This window comes from Anolis carolinensis, chromosome 1 (assembly GCF_035594765.1).
Source record: "Anolis carolinensis isolate JA03-04 chromosome 1, rAnoCar3.1.pri, whole genome shotgun sequence".
NCBI classification, from domain to species: domain Eukaryota; kingdom Metazoa; phylum Chordata; class Lepidosauria; order Squamata; family Dactyloidae; genus Anolis; species Anolis carolinensis.
The window spans coordinates 355549563-355571062 of NC_085841.1; the positions used below are offsets into that span (position 1 = coordinate 355549563).

The window sequence follows — 21500 nt, forward strand, 5'->3', positions numbered from 1 at the left end:
ATTATTCTGATTAAATAATTAAATTTGCAAGCAATAAAATCTGCAGAAGTTAAGCCCACAAATGTGGAGTGCCAGCAGTATAATACAATATAATTTCTGGGTTGCTGCGAGTTTTCGGAAATGCATGTCCATGTTCCAGAAGCATTCTCTCCTGATGTTTCACCCACAACTATAGCAGGCATCCTCAGAGGTCGTGCGGATTGTGAGGATCTCTGAGGATGCCTGCCATAGATGTGGGTGAAACGTCAGGAGAGAATGCTTCTGGAACATGGCCATACATTCCAGAAAACTCACAGCAACCCAGTGATTCTTGCCATGAAAGTCTTCGACAACACAATATAATTTCTATTTGCAAAATACTTTTGCCAGTCCTACCCAAATTTCACATTGAAAGCAGTCCCATGAGTACCTTCAAATGCCTTACCTTTTCAGCAGAAATACCATCATAGGGAGGTTGAGAAGATGCCTTTTCTCCATTGGCAGAAGCTAGCACTTTACCTCTGGATTTTAAAAATAAATAGATTAGTGCAAAACAATAAAAATGCAAACTTGTCAAACAGTGTATTTTATGAAGATCCATATATATGACTACTAAGATCTCTAGGTAGCTGAAGTATACTTCTCTACTTTCTGCCACAAATTACAAATTACAAAATGATCTTTTCTTGACCATATCAATTTGAGATTGTCTTACAAATCTATTGGTCTATTCTTAGTAAGATTTGTTCAGAGGAGGTTTGCCATTGTCTTCCTCAAAAGGTGAGAGAAAGTGACTTGTCCAAGAGCAGGCAGTAGCTTTCCAGGGCTGAGCACAGATTTGAATCCTGATCTCTCTGAATCCTAGTCCAACAATCAAATCACTGGCACACATGTTTTATATGTGAGGCAAATTACCCATGACAGGTAGCTTAGAGATGCTGAAACTCAAAAGGAGGTCATAAGGCCTGCCACTTAATAGCACTTTCTGCACATATACACACCTTGACAACTTTCCTTCTGTGGGGAAAAAGGGCATGGGGTCTTTTATCCTGTGCATAAGAAACAACAGGAGATTGGAAGATATATTTCTTGAGACTAGTGTTCCCAAAATATCTCCATTGGGCATGCTAACAGGGGTTATGGGAGTTGTAACCCCAAAATAGTTTTTACAAGATCTGGAAAAAGCCTGCCAGAGAGAATGACCAAAATAGTACAGAGAAGAACTAATCATCCCTTCCTGTTCTCGGTCCTCAGCCACTGTACAAATATACCTGTATGTACATTGGTGATTATATAAGTTGGACTCATGTTCTCGCACTCCGTGCTTTGGACTATAATCTCCCAAATACCCTAAGGGAATATGGCCTGGGTTGTTTTGTGTTTTCTGGGCAGTATGGCCATGTTCCAGAAGTATTCTCTCCTGACGTTTCGCCCACATCTATGTCTGGCATCCTCAGAGGTTGTGAGATATATACCTCACAACCTCTGAGGATGCTTGCCATAGATGTGGGCGAAACGTCAAAAGAGAATACTTCTGGAACATGGCCATACTGCTTGGAAACACACAACAACCCTGTGATCCCAGCCATGAAAGCGTTCAACAACACATGGAATATGGCCTGTTTCTATGATGTCTGGAGGAACCCTACTGCCTCAATCCCAATCTACCCCATGGGTAGATACCATATCATCCTCTTCTACAGGGCACCACCATCCATTAGTGGATTACCAATTTCTAAATGAGCTTGTTCCTCATTCTACCAAGTTTAAGAAAACTCTCCTGCTTAAAGTAAAAATATGCTGGAATATTGGTTCTCAATCCCGTGGCTGATCTGATCCGCCACTAAAATGTAGCCACAAGAATGTCCCTAAAATTGAATTCAACCTTTCAGTTAATTATTATTATTATTATTATTATTATTATTATTATTATTATTATTATTATTATTATTATTTTATTTTTATACCCCGCCTCCATCTCCCCAGAGAGACTCGGGGCGGCATACAAATATAGAATGAGCATACAATGGTATCAAGTACCAAAAAAACCCTGTAACTAAAATTAAAAGCATAAAATAAAATAAAAAGTTGAAATAGTTTCTACATTTCTCTCTCTCTGGGTGCATACAGTCTGATTGAAAAGTCCCAGATCTGATTCATATTACAGTAGAGTCTCACTTATCCAAGCCTCGCTTATCCAAGCCTCTGGATAATCCAAGCCATTTTTGTAGTCAATGTTTTCAATATATCGTGATATTTTGGTACGAACTTCGTAAATACAGTAATTATAACGTAACATTACTGTGTATTAAACTACTTTTTCTGTCAAATTTGTTGTATAACATGAAGTTTTGATGCTTAATTTGCAAAATCATAACCTAATTTGATGTTTAATAGGCTTTTCCTTAATCCCTCCTTATTATCCAAGATACTCGCTTATCCAAGCTTCTGCCAGCCCATTTAGCTTGGATAAGTGAGACTCTACTGTAATTCCAATTGTGTGTGTATATGCTTTTTAGTTGGTAAGAGCTATTCAGTGGTGGAATATGCTACCTCAGGGTATGGTGGAGTTTTCTTCTTTGACTGGATGGCCATCTGTCGTAGGTGTTTTAATTGTGCATGGAAAACTGGGGCTGGACTGGATGACCCTTGGAGTAATTCCTAACTCTATAATTCTGTGATCCCAGTCACTTGTTGACTTATGGCAACACCAAACTGGTTAAAATAAACCAACCCAGGAAGCTAATATAAAAGCACTCAGGACGGACGGGAGCAAAATCTAGGACTTTCTGGGTTTTCCCAGTTTAGTTATTAAGCTAAGCCTAACTCACCTTCAGATGATCTCATACAACATCAATACAATCTGCACCAGACACAGCTATCTATAAAGTCTCCATAAAGCGGTTCCAAAGCGGTTACTGAAAATATTTACCCTCTTTTGGATGAAAGGTCCTCACAGGCCCTGGACACCAGAGCATTATACACAGCTGACGCACGTTTCTGAAGGTCTTCTTTCCTCTGCTCATATTCTGCAACCAGCATTTTAGTTTCAGATTCGTTTTCTTCTATGGCCAATTTCTCACTCATCATTTTCATTGCTTGTAAGCAACTGTTCAACTTGCCCATCCTGCCTTGCTGAGAAAACATGTCCTAAACGGATAGAGAAATAAAACAATCTCCATATGTTGGATACATGAAATCTTTCTTAACTGGATGTTGAAAGACCCTGCAATGCTATTCTAAAACATTTCTTAGAAACGCCCCAAATAAATAGTTAAACCAACACTACCAAAACCTATTTGTTTGATGCAGTAAACGAGTGTGCCAAAGTCGCCATAAAGTCACCTTAGATTTCTCTTTAAAATATGAATTTCTAGCTCATACATTTCATAATACAGTAGAGTCTCACTTATCCAACATAAACCGGCCGGCAGAATGTTGGATAAGCGAATACGTTGGATAATAAGGAGGCATTAAGGAAAAGCCTATTAAACATCAAATTAGGTTATGATTTTACAAATGAAGCACCAAAATATCATGTTAGACAACAAATTTGGCAGAAAAAGTAGTTCAATACGCAGTAATGCTATGTTGTAATTACTGTATTTATGAATTTAGCACCAAAATATCACGATATATTGAAAACATTGACTACAAAAATACGTTGGATAATCCAGAACGTTGGATAAGCGAGTGTTGGATAAGTGAGACTCTACTGTATATTGTAAATGTCTGCTGAAACTTCAGAGGCAAATAAATGGCTAAAGGGAAGGAAACAGTATGCTGCTTGGGAAGAGATCCACCTCATCCCAAGATAAGAAAAATGCTTCAAAATAATACCAAAGTAAATTACATATACTAAAGGAAATTAGTGCTTAATTCGCACTAGTGACTTACCAAGGTAAACGTCTATTAGTCCTAGGGAAGAATTCTGAATTATGGTGGTAGAGGTAATTATTATTCGAGCCTGGAGTATACACAATTATGATCACAGTTGTGGCCATAACATTAAAATGTGTCACGATTTCCTTAGGCAAATATTATCTTTAATCATCCTATCACCCCATTTCATTTGCTTATCATACTATATTTTACATTAACAAACAATATGGTTTCATTCTTGGCATCTCAAACTGAAAAGGCTATCAGGGAGTAAAAAAAAAAAAGATGTCTCTCTCTCTCTCTCTCTCTCTCTCTCTCTAATTAAAGTCTTAGAGATTTGCTGCCAGTCTGTGTGAACAGTACTGGCCTAAACAGATTGTTATTCAGACTTCTGGGTCTCAATTATTCTAGAATGTAAAACGGTTTTATAATCTAAGCTCTGTTCCTGAGAAGCCAAAAAGAACAAAACATCACAATGGAAAATACCTCGTGTTCTTCAAGAAGTCCCTTAGTTCTCCCAGCATTAAGCAGCCTCTTCTCTTTATTTATCTGCTTATTCAGCTTGGTAAACATTTTATTCAATTGCCCTCTTTCAACTTCCATCTTAAACTGCATATAGGATATGATTTCTCTGCGAGCTGCCTGTGGAATACAAAATGCATGTCAAAAATATCAGCAATTGATAAAAAAAAAAGGACGCAAGAGAACTATTTTGAAGGGCAGAGTCAGAATAGCAGTTTGATATCACAACACCTGGGCATACGACTGAGCATCCAAAAATGTTCCTCTGTATTGTTACATGTATTTTAAGTCCTCTGTATACATGGATCCTGTATTCACAGATTCAACCACCCACACCTTGAATATATATATTTATTTAAATCCCAAAATATATTTATTTATTTACAGTATTTATATTCTGCCCTTCTCACCCCGAAGGGGACTCAGGGTGGATTACAATGAACATATATATGGCAAACATTCAATGCCAACAGACAAACAACATACAGTATAGACAGACACAGAGGCATTTAACATTTTTCCAGCTTCACGATTTCGGCCACAGGGGGAGCTGTTGCTTCACTGTTCACTAGTGGCTGTACTTCCTCATTCCTTTCCTCATGTTTGCTGGCAGTTTTATGGTGTTGTAAATTAGTTAAATTAGCCTCCCGCATAAAGCGTACCTCAATTTCCCTACTTGACAGATGCAACTGTCTTTCGGGGCTGCATAGGTCAACAGCAACCTGGGCTATTTAATGGTCGGGAGCTTAACCCGACCTGGGCTTCCAACTCATGACCTCTCAGTTAGTAGTGATTTATTGCAGCTAGTTACTAGCCAGCTGTGCCACAGCCTGCTTTGACATTTTATAAGGGTCACCATTTTACTTCACCATTGTATCTAATGTGTCCTGGACACCCCCCCCCCCCCAAATGCATTTTGTTATCCATTCAGAGTCTGGGACAAAACCACAGCAGATCTCAAGGAACCACTATATACTCAGTCTTCTCATTACAAATGAGAAGGCAACCAAAAACAAAATCCTCAGACAGAAAAAATGCCATACCAAATAAGTAATATGACAATAAAATGATACAGATATCATTATTTGACTGAAGGCTCAAATAATGGCAGCCAGTTAAGGATATAATTAAGTACACAAATTTAAAAAAAAAACAGCTACATTCCAAACTGCAGTGAAGGAGAGGTAAAGTTACCATGGGGATATAAACACATCAAATACAAGAGGCTCTAGGTGTGAATGATTTTCAGTGTTAAGAGTCTCTGCAATTCTAGAGATTTTGGGACAGAAGGAAAAGTTCACTGGGGGCAGACTTTTTATTTTATGGAGAAAAGCCCCTACTTTTCCACCATCCCCTGTAGTAATGCCCTTGCTTTCTGGTCCCACTGTTCAACAGCCTTGCATAGAATAGAAGGTAAGCAACTAAGGCCTATGTTTATACATCTGACATGTACACGTGCTCTATATCGAAAGGAAATAGAGTTATGGTGGAAAAGCCTGCAAAGATATAGGAAATAGATCTACTCCACTTCTGTGATGCACAGAGATCATGGTTCCTACACATGTTTATTTACTCAAGAGAAGCTCTGGTGATGAAAAAGCTGTGGCAACTTCCCCAGGGCTACCTGGTGGAGCTTCATGGTTGAGCCAGAAATTGAACCCAGGCCTCCCAGGCTGAAGGCAATTATTCTAGCCACTATGACATATACCGGATATCAGAAATGCCTCCAAAATCAAATGTAATGATAAAGTCCTCAAGTGGTTTCTATCTGATTAAAACAGCTTTCCTTCTCCAGGTACATTTTCTCACCTCCCATCTCTCACGGACATCTTTGCTCTTTTCCTCCACCACAGCTTTGTCGTGAGCGGCTGAAATGTCTTTCAATTGTTCTGCAGCTTTCAAAAACTCGCCAAGGATGCTGGCATCCAAGATGCTAAAAGCTTCCTGGAAGACAGTGGCATAAAATTATGGAGCGGTAATTAAAACACAAAACCTGCCTAAAAATAGATGAATGCCTGGAAGGGACAAGGGCTCTTTCTGAGCTGTGAGTATTACAAAGCAAAGCATGTGCGACTGGCCACCTCTAAAGGAGGAACAGAGTTTGAAGAAGCTCATTTGGACCGATTGCTGGAGACAAGGAGCCCATTCCTAGCTGGCAATCAGTCAGGCTCAAATTAATTCCCTTTTCCAATTGCAAAAGCAGAGCTGGTAAATATATTTTCTTCAACTACAATTGCCAGAAATCCCCAGAAGTGTAACTGTAGCACATGATGATCCAAAAGAGATACTTCTTTCTATTTGCAATATAATTGTACTTTTGTGTCTCCTAAACTTTGCAAATGGAAATATGTATATATCAGGGAAGACGTAGAACATAGAATATAATAATAATAATAATAATAATAATAATAATAATAATAATAATAATAACAACAACAACTTTATTTTTATACCCCGTCTCTATCTCCCCAAAGGGGACTCAGGGCAGCTTACATGGGGCCAAGCCTGAATAAAAACAATAGCAATATAAAACACAACAATAGACAAAAAACATGCACAATTATAAAAATTTAAACATTAGCCAATAAAAACAAATGACAAGAACTAATAAAAACATGGATTAAAACGGAGAGGTTGTAAAAGTAGACTGGGTAAGGTGCACCATATAAATATTGTAAACACGAGGTGACTGATAAAGTGCTGCAAATTCTTGGAAGTGCAAATTGGGATGGGAATAGACCCTGTGTCTTTATCAAGTTGACATAGGTAAAAAGTGCAAACCGGTACAAGAATGGTCACAGATACAGATTGCTATGGGGATGAGCCTCTAAAAAGACAAGATAGTAAGATTTGGCATGCAACCAGTGTTAAGTCTATTCAGCTTGAGTTTCTTTTTGCATTAGCCGTAAACTGTGTCAAATTGTAAAACCATTACATAAAATGATTAATAACAAAATACAGTGTGCAGCCTGTATTAATCTATTTGATTTAAGTTTCATTATGAACCCAAAGTCTAAACAAGACATTCATTTATGTTTCATAAAATTACACCCTACACATTTTATTCCGCATTCCAAAATCCAGCTGCAATAAGGAAATATGCACAGTAAAAAATGAAAATATTCAGTGAGTTCCAGATAAACTGCTCCTGGTATAACAAAATATTTTTTTTTAAAAAAAAACAACAGTAAGAAAAAGACAAAAGAAATACAGTAGAGTCTCACTTATCCAACCTTTGCTTATCCAACATTCTGGATTATCCAATGCAGTCTGCCTCCCACCCGGATCCACAGCTGTTTCTCTAGGCAGCAAGGACTGAACATTTTATGAATTTAACTTCCGACAACGTTATTACTGTAAATTCATTTTATGCAATTCTATCTTTATTTGTAGTCAATTTGTTAGTAGTCAATGTATTTGTAGTCAGTGTTTTCAATACACTGTGATGCTCTGGTGCTAAATTTGTAAATACAGTAATTAGTACATAACGTTACTGGGCATTGAACCACCTTTTCTGTCAATTTGTTGTAAAACGTGGTGTTTTGGTGCTTAATTCGTAAAATCATAATGTAATTTGATATTTAATAGGTTTTTCCTTAATTTCTCCTTATTATCTAACATTTTCACTTATCCAGCGTTTATGTTGGATAAGTGAGACTCTACTGTAGTAGGAAAACCCTGGAGATGACAACATCAGGAGATCCTGTCCAAATCTCATAAAGAAAGCATGATAAAAGTCTCATTCTGGGAGCATAATTCAAATGCAATGCATTGGATTCTTTTTTAATATTCTTTGTTTTCTATTTATCTTTAATAGTCAGGAGGATATCCCTCTTATAACATGTATGAAGGAGTAATGGGTTAACTCACCTCATATTTGGACATTGATCTCTCGGGACCTTTTTCACGGCAAAGCTGTTGCATCGCTTTCAAAACAGTAGCTTCCAGCTTCTTATGAGAATCCTCAAAGTTCAGTTTGACCTCTTGTTCTGACAAATATGCTTCAGATGCAACGGAATCAGTGCAAGGCGTAGCTGGGGAAATCTAGGAAATAAAAGGGACAAGAAAACAACAACAAAAAGAGATAGATCTTTAGTACAATTCTTTTTTAACCAAAGGTTTTTTCCCTTTCTCTCTGGATTGTAATGTCCTAAAACATCTGTTGACACATCTCTATCAAGGGCAACAGATGAAACCTTGAACCCTTACTAAAATTAAACTTCTTGTTTCTTTAATAAGAGAAGACAATCATTATTTGAAATATTGATACTTCAGATACTGCAGTCATTATCCAGCATTTGGTCAAGCTACTGAACACTACGTGGATATACTCATTATCGAAATCATAGATTTAAAATGGGCTTGTAAAATACAACCAAAAGCTAGAAACTTTTTTGTGACTTTTACATGTTTCTTCTCCTCTGGAAGGGGTTGCACATTTTTCTCCAATGCAGAACATTTGCAGTCAGCTCAAGAGGAAATGAGCATGTGGTGCCATTAGGTATACAGATACTCATGTGCATGAGAATGCAAATCTGCACAAACATTTAGGAACACATTAAGTTGCATGATGTTGCCAGGATGCAGCATCACAAGAAAACAGGATTAGAGAATATTGTTCTATCTGTGTAAAAGGGAAAGCTTACACACTTTCAGTTAAAACACTGCTTCTTAAACTGTGGGTCCAAGCCCCCTTAGTTCAATGCTAGGGTCATGAAAAATGTTCTGATCACCATCTAGTGACTATTTTAGACATTAACATGAATCTGTTCTGCAGTGTTTACATAGAAAAGAAAATCAGCCTGTTCAGCAAGCCTTGCAAATGCTGATTTATGATCAAGAAATATTTGATTTTTATATCTATTTTATATACCTATATACATGGGGCCACAAAAAATGTATTGGGCCAAAAGAGCCCGATTGGAAACATTTAAGAAGCCCAGAGTTAGAAGATCTCTCTTATAAAATGGCATCCCATGCTGACATGCCGGCAAAACACGACCAGAGATTATGATGACGACGACGACGATGATGATTAGGAATAGTTGGTAACCCTAACCAGATTTTTGCAAGGATTAAATTATGTCCAGGGATTTTCCCAAGACCCTTTATCAGGCATGGGCAAACCTCAATGCTCCAGGTGTTTTGGACTTCAACTCCCACAATACCTAACAGCCTACCAACTGTTAGAAATTGTGAAAGTTGAAGTCCAAACCACCTTAATGGCCAAAGTTTGCCCATGATTGTCCTATATAGACAAGTTTGCTTGGTCCAGAGCAGTGGTGGCTTCTATGTCAGAGAGGCAATTAGTCCGCTCTAAGTGTTAATCTGAAATTTAATGGAAAACTCCAGGACACTGAACTCTATTTGCAATTTTCAAGATTTGGATAGCTCCACTAAAGTTCAGAGTGAAAGCTGGAGTGGATTCATCAACCTGCTGACCTGAAACTCACCGATCACCATTGGCCTGGAGGCAGGACTGACCTTAAGTGGATGAGCATGTGCCTATTCCTTCTGTCCCCTCCATTCGTGTATTGAGATATATAAGCCAAACAAGTGCAGGGACTTAAATCTGAATGCTGTAAATAATTTCAGTTCTGAAACTCTGGTTCCCACAAGATAAACAAATTATTTACCTTCATATTCTCAAGAGCCTCATCTGAGACATTCAACTGATGCCCAGGCATGTCAACAATGTCTGCTTTCACTGGAGGAGAATCAACATTCTCATTGTTGTCAGACGTTAAGCCCATCTCCTCCTGCTGCATCTTCAGCAATCTCATCTCCTAAACATCATATAATATTAGTTATAGCCTCCAAGTTCTACATTTTGTTCAATAATCTCAGGAGAAGTTGCTTGTATCATTAAAAATCCTCCTAGAATGTATATAGGACTGAATGGAAAGCAAAGATTTCTTTCCAGCTACAGATATAAAGTTAATACAGCAAAAGAATGAATAAAGTTGTCTGCAGCCATGATTTTAACCTCATATATATTATGACAAGGTGGAAATGTGTCCTAGCTTCTTTTAGACTGTGTCTCCTATAATCAATATTTATGCAACCTAGAATTGATGGGAACTGCAGTCACACAATCTCTGAAATTATGTATATTTATCAGCCTTGTATGAAACATGTAGGAGTTTTGATAGCTATACAGTAGAGTTTCACTTATCCAACATAAAGAGGCTGGTAGAACGTTGGATAAGCAAAAATGTTGGATAATAAGGAGGGATTAAGGAAAAGCCTATTAAATGTCAAATTACATTATGATTTTACAAATTAAACACCAAAAGATCACGTTTTACTACAAATTGACAGAAAAAGCAGGTGAATACATGGTAATGCTATGTAGTACAAGTAGGGTCTCACTTATCCAAGCCTCGCTTATCCAACATTCTGGATTATCCAAGCCATTTTTGTAGTCAATGTTTTCAAAACATCGTGATATTTTGGTGCTAAATTCGTAAATACAGTAATTGCAACATAACATTACTGCGTATTGAACTGCTTTTTCTGTCAAATTTGTTGTAAAACATGATGTTTTGGTGCTTAATTTGTAAAATCATAACCTAATTTGATGTTCAATAGGCTTTTCCTTAATCCCTCCTTATTATCCAAGATACTCGCTTATCCAAGCTTCTGCCAGCCCGTTTAGCTTGGATAAGTGAGACTCTACTGTAATTACTAATTTCTATATTTATGAATTTAGCACAAAAACATCCAATATTGACTACAAATAAAGATAGAATTGCATAAAATGAACTTACAGTAGCAACATTGTCGGAAATTAAATCCATAAAAAGTTCAATCCTTGCTGCCTAAAGAAAGAGCTGTGGGTCGGGGCGGGAGACAAACTGCGTTGGATAAGCGAATGTTGGATAAGTGAGACTCTACTGTATTTCTCACCCAACCTGAAGATGTCCACAATGGGATCTTGTATTTTGGGGTGAAAATTATGTGCTCTGCTACTCAGCTGAACCTTTGAGTTTTTCAGGTGACTTTGAACGATGATCTTCCTAGTCTAAACCTAACATCTCTTACCAGTGTATTATGTGGGTGTATAGTCTGGATAAAGTAAAGTAATAAAGAAGGAAAATATCAGTGACAACTCACAAACTGTGTCTTCTTTATAAGTTTGGCCCATTTTGTGTTCAGGTTTTTGAGTTCTGCCGAAACAACTGATCCCACTTCCTCGTTGCTGCATTCAACCAGAAAGTTCCCGGCTTCATTTAAAGATCCGTGTCTAGAGTTCCAGGCTGCCAGGGTCTCTGTGGGAACCTATGGCGTCACAACACAACAGATAACAAACAATGCTTACTGCCCATCTCTAAAGTGCAAAACACATTTAAAATGGAGGGGTCATGCAAATGTACCTTTTTGGGGTGTTCTTTCCGTGTCTTTTCCAGCCATTCTTTTAGTAGTTGGACATTTTCTGTATAGATGGCCCAGGATGATATTTTCTTTTGCAGAGTTTCGTTCACATTGTATATGTATTCTTTGCACCTTGAAATCTGAGATTCTAGCATCTTGAATTGTTTGTTTATGTCATCAGGATCAACTCCTAGAATTTATACAATACATTATCATTGACCATTTATATAGTAGAGCACTATGTTCATCCAACCTTGGCTCATTTTGCAATTATATGCAAGTCACCAATTATACCCATTTTACAGATGAGAAACAGACACCAAAGGAGAGTGACTTCTAAAATCAGTTCCATTTTTGCTGAGTGACGGCAACAATTATGTAAGATACTAGCTGTGCCCAGCCACGCATTGCTGTGGCAAAGTGGTGGTGGTATTGGTTAAAAGATGTTGTGGAATTTTTATTTGACGTTATTTGTATTTTTTGAATTAATTTTATTGTAACTTATCTTTTTTATTTATTATATTTTATTATTTTGTTGTATTATTTTTAGTTATTTTGTTATAGTATTTTATTGTATTAATTTTTTAGTGTTTTTAATTATTTTTATTGTATTATTTGTATTTATTTTATTTTTATTTTTTTATTAACACTTGGCTGAGTAGGTTGCTAGGAGCTTAGCCTTCTAAGTGGCAGCAATTGGATAAAAACAATTATTGCTCTCCCTCTAAGTAGGACTTTATTTTTCTTTTCTTTTTGTTGTATCAACCTAGAGGCATGGATGATGGGTTGTGTTGTCAAATTTCGAGGTTGGGGGGCCTGTAGTTTTGTTGTTTTGTGGGTCGCCGTGATGCCATCACTCATTTATATATATATAGATTAAGTGGCCCTTTTTGCATTAGCTGGAAAAAAAGATCAGAAAGAGAGAGCTAGATAAAATTGCCACAAATGGCCAAGAATTAAATTGACTTTCATGTCAAAAATCCATCTATAACATGAAATGTGTTCATTCTTTATATAAGTTTGACAACAAATTTGGTTAGAATATCTGTACTTTTTTATCCTGAACGTTCTGTTCTCTACATTTTTGGCTTTCTATGATGCCCTTTGGTTAGCACAATAAACACATTGATTGATTGATTGATTGATTGATTGATTGATTGATTGATTGATTGGAAAGAGAGTATCTTGCCAAAGATTTTTCAGTGAATAGGTTAGTGATCAGGGACTTGAATCCACATTTAAGTTTCAACTAGAGCAGAGTGAAAAAAGTGCTTATTGTGCCAGACTTTGATTTGGGAGATCTGGGACCTCCTACTCAATTTGTTTTGTGACCTTATCTACCAAAAACCTGATCTAACTTGAGGGTGAAGTAGATATGAATAATATACACTTCTCTGAGTTCATTGGAAGAAAGTGGTGACCTAAATGCAAGTCATAAGTAAATATATACATTAGTTTGAAAGGAGGACACTGCGATAAAAGTGGCTGTGAATGACACCTGTGGCCTTATCCTCAACATCCATGCATTAGTGTGAACATTTGAAGTGAGCAAGCTTATGTATGTAGAAAGAACACAATTCTCAAAGAGAATAGGTCTAATACACTCTGACTCCACCTCTAACGGCCATGTAAATATGAATATACCTGTGGTTTTACCAATTAATCTGAAGAAGTGGATTGAAATCTACGTAAATCCATGCTGAAATGATGTAACAGACTAACACAGCTTTCTCTTTGTGAGGAGTACTGGGTGACTTTAAAATGTTTTAGCATTAGAATACAGTATAAAATCTCAGTGGTATCAGATTATTCATTCAATTAAGATTCTGAATATATCCTATGAGAAGAATAAATAGGATGCATGAAACTAATTATTATATGTAACAGAACTATGTGCATTTGGCTGCAAGTTTCATCCATTGTTTTCTGGACCTGTCCTGTTCAGTTTTACTGTGACAAGCATCACAATAGTTTTTGAGCCATGTACTATCTTATAGAACTGCCTGAACTTAATTCAAGAATAAAAATGTGTCTTGTAGTGAGTTGATTAATGGGAGAAAGACATTATTTGAACTCGGTTCTGGAAAATTTCCACTTCTTCAAGGACTGGCAAATTTACTGATTTCTAGGATTAACTTCATTTGTAAATCATTCTGAGCTGAGCCTTTGTGGCTGAAGAGCAGAGAATAAATTCTTCGGAAGTTGTTTCTCTTCAAATATATTTTTATACTTTCAGAAATCTTGGAAGAGTTCTCCATATCTTCTGAACATTGTAATGCATATGTATTGTAGTTCTGTCCACATAAGCAACAGATAAAACATTAAAAATTGGATTAAAAGAATACAGATTAAGCACTTATGAGCAATTACCAGTACCCAAAACAGAAGTCCTGATGAGTCTGTTCTTCTTCTTTTCACAGGTTTTAAATGCCACTTCTAGTTGACTAACAAATCCCTTTTCTTCAATAAAATCCTGTTCAATTGAAAAAAGAATGAATGCTTGCTAATAAAGAAATAGTTATACAATTCTGTTTTGAATTTAGAAACAAAAAAACCCTGAAAGGTAGGAGGGGAAAAAAATAAAACACTTTTCTATTTGTTTGGCATTCTCTCTGTTTATGATCTGACTCAACAGCCCTCCTTCATATTTTCTTGTCTTGTCTTGTCCTTGCTTTCTGAATTATTACGCACCACACTTCGGGGAATATATGTACACTTAATTTATGTCAACATCTTTGGCTGTTACAGAAGCTGCCGTGATGCTTTTCTCCCTCAAAATATTCTATGACTGATATATGGCAAACAGAAGAGAGACCTTGGATGAGGCCAAATGTATTTACTTGATTTTTAATTTATATTCTGCCTTCCTCCCAACAGAAAATGACAAGACTGTGAATTAGATTCTGTTCACACCACAGAGAATCAGTTGCCAACGGAAAGCTCCCTAGAGTGTGATGGCATTTTCCATCTTTGGCAACTCACATATACAGAAGAGTATTACTGCTGGTACTGAAGCTGAAAAGGCCATCAAGGAGCTCATCCACATGACACTATTATAGTGTAATAATCCCACTTTAACTGCCATGGTTTCATCCTATGGAATCCTGGGTAGGGCAGAAGTGCTAGCAATCCTCAACCCAAGGCTGAGAGACAAAGTGAAGGCATTTGTTGACAGAGAAAGAATAACAAACGGCAATGTCCATTGGGTTAATGTCATTTTTTTATTGTGTCAGAAGCAAATTGGGTCACTTCTGGTGTGAGAGAATTGGCTGTCTACAAAGACATTGCCCAGAGGACATGCAGCTTGGAGGCTTCTCTCATTTCCCTGCATGGGAAGTTAGTGCTGACAGATGGAAGCTCACCCCACCTTGCAGATTCGAACTGCCAACCTTCAGGTCAGCAGTTCAGCCGGCACAAGGATTCAGCTCATTGTGCCACCGTGGCCCAAAGTTAATGTCATGAAAAGCCATTAAGATTAGTTCTGGCCTGGTTTGCAAGGTGAATTAATATCCCTTGCATACATATTCTGAAGTTCATTGCAGCTCAGAAAGGATACTGATATGGCAATGGAATTCTCTTCTCTAGGGCACTTTTCTTAAACCTAACTATCCCCTTAGCTCAATGTTGGGGTCCCAAAAAATCCGGCAACATTTAAAGGTTTCTGAACATCGCCTAGACCAGTGATGGGCAACCTTTTGCGCTTGGTGTGTCAAAACTCACCAAAAAACCTAGCATGACTTGGGTGGTGTGTCACTTCGAGAAAAAAACCATAATTTCACAATATGTATAGTTTAAATAACAAAAATATATAATTGTAACATATAACTGTATTTAATAAATCAAAAACGATTTACTACCATTATTTCCATGTACAACAATCTATGGTACCTCTTGCAGTTTCCATGCTGATTTCTCTCTATTCTAATTTCAATGTAGTCATGAATAATTAATAATATAATAATATAATAGTAATAATATAATAATATACTACAATAATAATAGAACAATAATAGAATGATTATATATCTATATATATATGTATATGTGTGTGTGTGTGTGTATACACACACACACACACACACATATAATTCCCATGGAGTAAACAACAAAACCACTAGACCAAATCACACCAAATTTGGCCACAAAAGACATTAGTCATCCAATAAATCTGCATGTGGCAGCAAAAATGGCTAGGCGTGTCAGTGCTGACACGCATGTCATAGGTTGGCCATCACTAGCCTAGACCTTTACACAGCAACAATGTGCAGCAAATGCTTAGCTGTACTTCATCAAAAAAGGAAAATAAGCCTGTTAAGCATGACTTGCAAGTGCTGATTTATTATCAGTACACATTGTTATACTGGTATATCTGGAGTCACATAAAGATTTTGCAGATGGAAAGCAGTCATGAGTGGAAAAAGCAACACTGTTCAAGAGCATTTTGAACAGTGGTTGAATGGGCATCTCATTTGTGTATTCCTATGTGGCAGGCATTTGGACTAGATGCCCTTCTGGACCCTTCCTGTCTTTGAAATGAGATTAATGAACCTAAAATAGGGACTGGATGGGACTGTTTGAGATAAGCCCCTTCTTTTCTTTCCAATACTGCACTAAAACATATTGGGAGAATCAAATTGCTGTCAAAATTTTAGACTTTAAAGAATGTAGCATCCTTGTTTGGGAGGGGAATATAACATTTTTCCAATCTGCTGCTGTGAACTATCTATCTATAGCTTTACAGTGACATCTACTGGATGTCTATTTTAGCCTGAAAGCTGATTAATTCACCTAATAATAGTTACAATTACAAATGCAGTTAGAACCAAAAAACTGGATGTAATAATACACAGCAGTTGTTACTTTTTTATCCTGCCTGATATCCAAGGATCTCAAGACAGTCTACAATAAAATCAATTCAAAAAGTTTTAAAACAATGTAACAAGTAATATATAATCTTAGGCATAGGCAAACTTTGGCCCTCCCTCCAGGTGTTTTGGACTTCAACTCCCACAATTCCTAACAGCCTGCCGGCTGTTAGGAATTGTGAAAGTTGAAGTCCAAAACACCTGGAGGGAGGGCCAAAGTTTGCCTATGCCTGTTGTAAAATGTGACTCTACTAATACACTGAATAGTTTGCATCCTCCAAACAAACCAAACACATGGCAAGCCAGACATTGGGTAAAGACTTACCTGCCAATCTGAAAGGAGTGACTCAATCTCTTCTTTGGTCCCATACTTGATGTGCCAAATGTTCAACTTAGAGATCAGTTCCTCCAAGATAGCTGAGCAGAATAAGTTGTAGTATTCCACAAGGATGCTGTAATCCATCGTCTGAATGTTGTTGAACCTGAAAACCAGCCAAAACACTTATTTATTGAAGATGAGACAAAACTGACCAAATGCTATCTTTTTCATTATGCAAGTCCCGAGTTTTCAAATGTTCCTTTTTAAAATTGCATCTCCCAGAATTGTCCAATCAATATAGTGTCATCCAGTCCAACCCCCTGACGGGAAGCAGGAAAATCTCATTCAAAGCACACACACCCCCGACAGATTTATTTATTTATTTACAGTATTTATATTCCGCCCTTCTCACCCCGAAGGGGACTCAGGGTGGATCACATTATATACATATAGGGCAGACATTCAATGCCCATATACACATAGAACCGAGACAGAGACAGACAGACGCAGAGGCAATTTAACCTTCTTCTGAGGGGATGTTCAATTCTGGCCACGGGGGGAAGCAGCTGCTTCATCATCCACTCTGATGGCACTTTCTCATTCCAACATCGTAAATTAGTTAAATTTGCCTCCCCACTTTTTATAAGTGGTACCTTATTTCCTACTTGATAGATGCAACTATCTTTCGGGTTGCTAGGTCAGCAACGAGCAGGGGCTATTTTTTATTTTTAATTGACGGGTGCTCACCCGCCACGGGCTGGCCTCAAACTCATGACCTCATGGTCAGAGTGATTTATTGCAGCAGGCTGCTCACCAGCCTGCACCACAGCCCGATTAGTTCTTCTCTGTACTGTTTTGGTCATTCTGTTTTGGTCATCCCCCAGCCTCTGTTTCAAAGCCTCCAAAAAAGGTCAACATTAATTTAAAAAAATACAGAGTGAAATAACATTTTTCAGTCTTTTGTAATTTGACATACCCTTCAAAGTACACCAAACTAAAATTCCCATCACCCACACCCACCATCATCAAGAGCAGCAGTCAAGTCCATCAGCAATACTGCTCTCCAGCCAAAGAGTTGTCAAATTTGGTAAAAGCAATCATTTATCTGCAGCTAAACTCCAGCCTCCCACCCTTTGTGGTTGATAAAAGGAGGAATATGACAACGACTAACCGTTTTTTAATTTCTTCCAGCTTTTGGTGAGGTACCAGTGGCATGCTTATCTCATTTCTGTTTTCGAAGGACAGCAGGGACTCCAAGTGCTGTTCAAAATAGGCCATCAAGCCCTACAAGAAAGAGCACAATCCATACGTTTTCATAGGAGAAAAAGAGCATATGGTGTGATAGCTTAAGCGGCTGCGGGGGGAAAGGAAGGGGCCTGAGGCTGTTAGGAATGGTGGGAGTTGGAGTCCAAAACACCTGGAGGGCCCAAGTTTGCCCATTCCTGAACTAGCCCTTCATTTGATGAGTCAATTCTACATGGGAGTCACTTATGCAGTCTGATACATAAGACTTGGCAGCAGTGTGCACGTGGTTGAGGTTATCCTCTCATGCACCTCCTCCATTGGCACGCCTATTTTTCCCAGACTTAATCACTTGACCTTTTCCCCTCCGTGAATATCAGCTTGCAAAACTGCAATTATGCTCTAGACGCCTGCCCTAGAAAACAGCACAAGTAAAACTATGCCAGCAGTCTGTTTTAGCTTCCTGGTTAAGGCAAGAGGACCAAGACATTTCAGCTGATTCATCCCAAATCTAATAAAAGTATTTATAATAACTCCATCTAATTTAGATGAACCACCAGAAGCAAGACCTCTGTCACTGGATTGCTATAAGTTCTCCAGGCTGTATGGCACTGTTCCAGAAGCATTCTCTTCTGACATTTTGCCCACATCAATGACAGGCATCCACAGAGATTGTGAGGTCTGTTGGAACTAGGTACGTGAGGTTTATATATATCATCATCATCATCATTTGATTACTTATTAATCGCCCTCCATCCACGATGCTCTAGGCAATTTACAAGCTAAAATTGTAAAGGATAAAAATACATACATACAAATATTGATAAAATTAACTTAGATCAAAAGCTCTAGTAAAGAGCCAGATCTTGAGTGCTAGGGATATATATACAGTAGAGTCTCACTTATCCAACATAAACGGGCTGGCAGAACGTTGGATAAGCAAATATCTTGGATAATAAGGAGGGATTAAGGAAAAGCCTATTAAACATCAAATTAGTTTATGATTTTAAAAATTAAGCACCAAAACATCATGTTATGCAACAAATCTGACAGAAAAAGTAGTTCAATATGCAGTAATGTTATGTTGTAATTACTGTATTTACGAATTTAGCATCAAAATATCACGCTATACTGAAAACATCGACTACAAAAATGCCTTGGATATTCCAGAACCTTGGATAAGCGAGTCTTGGGTAAGTGAGACTCTACTGTATGTGGAATGTCCAGGGTGAGAGAAAGAACTTTTGTCTTTTGAAGGTAGGTGTGAATGTTGCAATTGACCACTTTGATTAGCACTAAATGGCCTTACAGCTTCAAAGCCTGGCTGCCTCATGCCTGGGGCAATCCTTTGTTGGGAGGTGTTAACTAGCCCCGATTGTTAGCTGTCAGGAATTCCCGTTTTTTGAGTGTTGCTCTTTATTTACTGCCCTGATTTTCAAGTATTTAAAAAATACTGCACTGCAGACTGATTCAACCAGAGAAGTCAGCCATAGCACAGCACTTGATGAACCAACCTGGACACCAGGGCTGTACCCAAGGGAGGAGGGTTTAGGGATTCAACCCCCCCCCCCCTGTAAATTTTCAGATATTTTAAAAAAAGCTTGGTTTTAACTGGTGAACTAAATCCCCATCTGTTTTGAGTGCCCACTGAAGTTTATTAATGGAGCCTGATTTCTAAATTATTTTGCGTTATGGAACTACTCTTCATGATTCACTAAAAATAAAATTCAACCCCGCCCCCCCAAAAAAATTTCAGCAATCCCTCCATTTTTTTCTGGCTATGGCCCTGCTGGACACAGCATATTATTTGAGAATACAGAAATGCTGGACCACTGTAACAACCACTATGTCAGACTACACTGAGAAGCCATTGAAATCCACAAGCATGTGGACAATTTCAACAGAAAGGAGGAAACCATGACAATGAATATAATCTGGCTACCAGTATTAAAAAAAACTATAAAATCAGGACAGTAAATAAAGAACAACACTCAGAAAACAGGGGAATTTCTGGCAGGAAACCATCAGGGCCAGCTAACACCTCCCAACAAAGAATTCTCCCAGGCAGGAAGCAGCCAGACCTTGAAGCTGCAAGGCCATTCAATGCTAATCAAGGTGGCCAATTGCAACATTCACACTTGCTCAAACAGACAAGAGTTCTTTCTCCCATCCTGGACATTCCAGAGATATATAAACCCCTCTTGACTAGTTTCCAACAAACCTCACAACCTCTGAGGATGCCTGCCATAGATGTGGGTGAAATGTCAGGAGAGAATGCTTCTGGAACATGGCCAGACAGCCTGGAAAACTCATAGCAACCCAGTGAATGCCTTTGACAAAACAAGTCTCACTTCCCTTGAGAGCTTTTGGACTACAAATCCCAAAATCCCCCAGGAGCTAGATGTCACCATACTAGATGTGGATTCTGAGATCTGCAATCCAAAAGGCTTCTTCCAAGCACTGCTTCTCTCTTATGCCCCTTATCTAATTCTTTGCCTCTTTTTCTGAAAACATAAGAGGTTCCGCAGTGCCTCTACATTTCATTACTCTCAAGATGAAATAGGGGAATCATTATAACCTTTCTCAATTCCTAATTAATCCATTATTAACTCCTAATTAATCCTTCGTTAATCTTCCTTCTTGGCAAGTCAATTAGCACATACCCCAACAGGCATGACAGCACATGCTTCACTGCCCCCAGTTAGGGGGAATTAATTTCCTTTCCCCAACTCCTTCTGATATTTCTTTCTTGGAAGTTAGATCCATCAGTCTGTAACAATGCAATTTAGCATTGCATGCCTGTTCATTAACACCCTTGGAAAGTAGGAATGAGTGTTGTTTTCAATCAATTACTCCTGAGTTATAAAACTGGGAGCTAAATTAATGTTAGTTTTATCTAGAGCAGACCTACTGGGATCAATGGGTTTTTAATTGTGAATAACAAGTCCTATCCATTTTAATCAGTTTGCTCAAAGCAGCCTTTATATTAGATTTCACCCGTCATCTTTGGTTATCTATGCTCTGGGTATAGTATCTACACTATAGAATGAATGCAGTTTGATACCACTTTAACTGCCTTGACTTGATGCAATGGACGCACAGTAATTGTAGTTTTACAAGGTCTTTAGCCTTCACTGCCAGAGTGCTGGTGCCTCTGCAAACTACAAATCACAGGTTTCCACAGCATTGAGCCATCAAGGAAGTGTAACTGTGTAACTGTGTGTATTCCATTTTTCACATTGTCATCTCACACAGGCGCTTTCGCTTGTATCATTTCTTATATACTAACTGTGCCCTGCCACGCGTTGCTGTGGCCA

The 21500-nt window shown here is 38.0% G+C and overlaps 1 protein-coding gene across 1 annotated transcript in view; it reads right to left on the minus strand.

Annotated features, from left to right (window-relative positions):
* Window positions 1-21500, minus strand: part of syne2 (spectrin repeat containing nuclear envelope protein 2) — a 325700-nt gene that overhangs the window by 209846 nt on the left and 94354 nt on the right. The window contains exons 13-23 of the mRNA XM_062967506.1: window positions 18113-18225; window positions 16948-17104; window positions 14134-14230; window positions 11760-11947; window positions 11500-11664; window positions 10020-10169; window positions 8254-8427; window positions 6193-6327; window positions 4348-4503; window positions 2912-3129; window positions 425-500 (exon numbers count right to left, since the gene is read on the minus strand). Of these exons, the coding sequence (XP_062823576.1) occupies window positions 425-500; window positions 2912-3129; window positions 4348-4503; window positions 6193-6327; window positions 8254-8427; window positions 10020-10169; window positions 11500-11664; window positions 11760-11947; window positions 14134-14230; window positions 16948-17104; window positions 18113-18225 (1629 nt within the window). The remainder of the gene's footprint in view (window positions 1-424; window positions 501-2911; window positions 3130-4347; window positions 4504-6192; window positions 6328-8253; window positions 8428-10019; window positions 10170-11499; window positions 11665-11759; window positions 11948-14133; window positions 14231-16947; window positions 17105-18112; window positions 18226-21500) is intronic.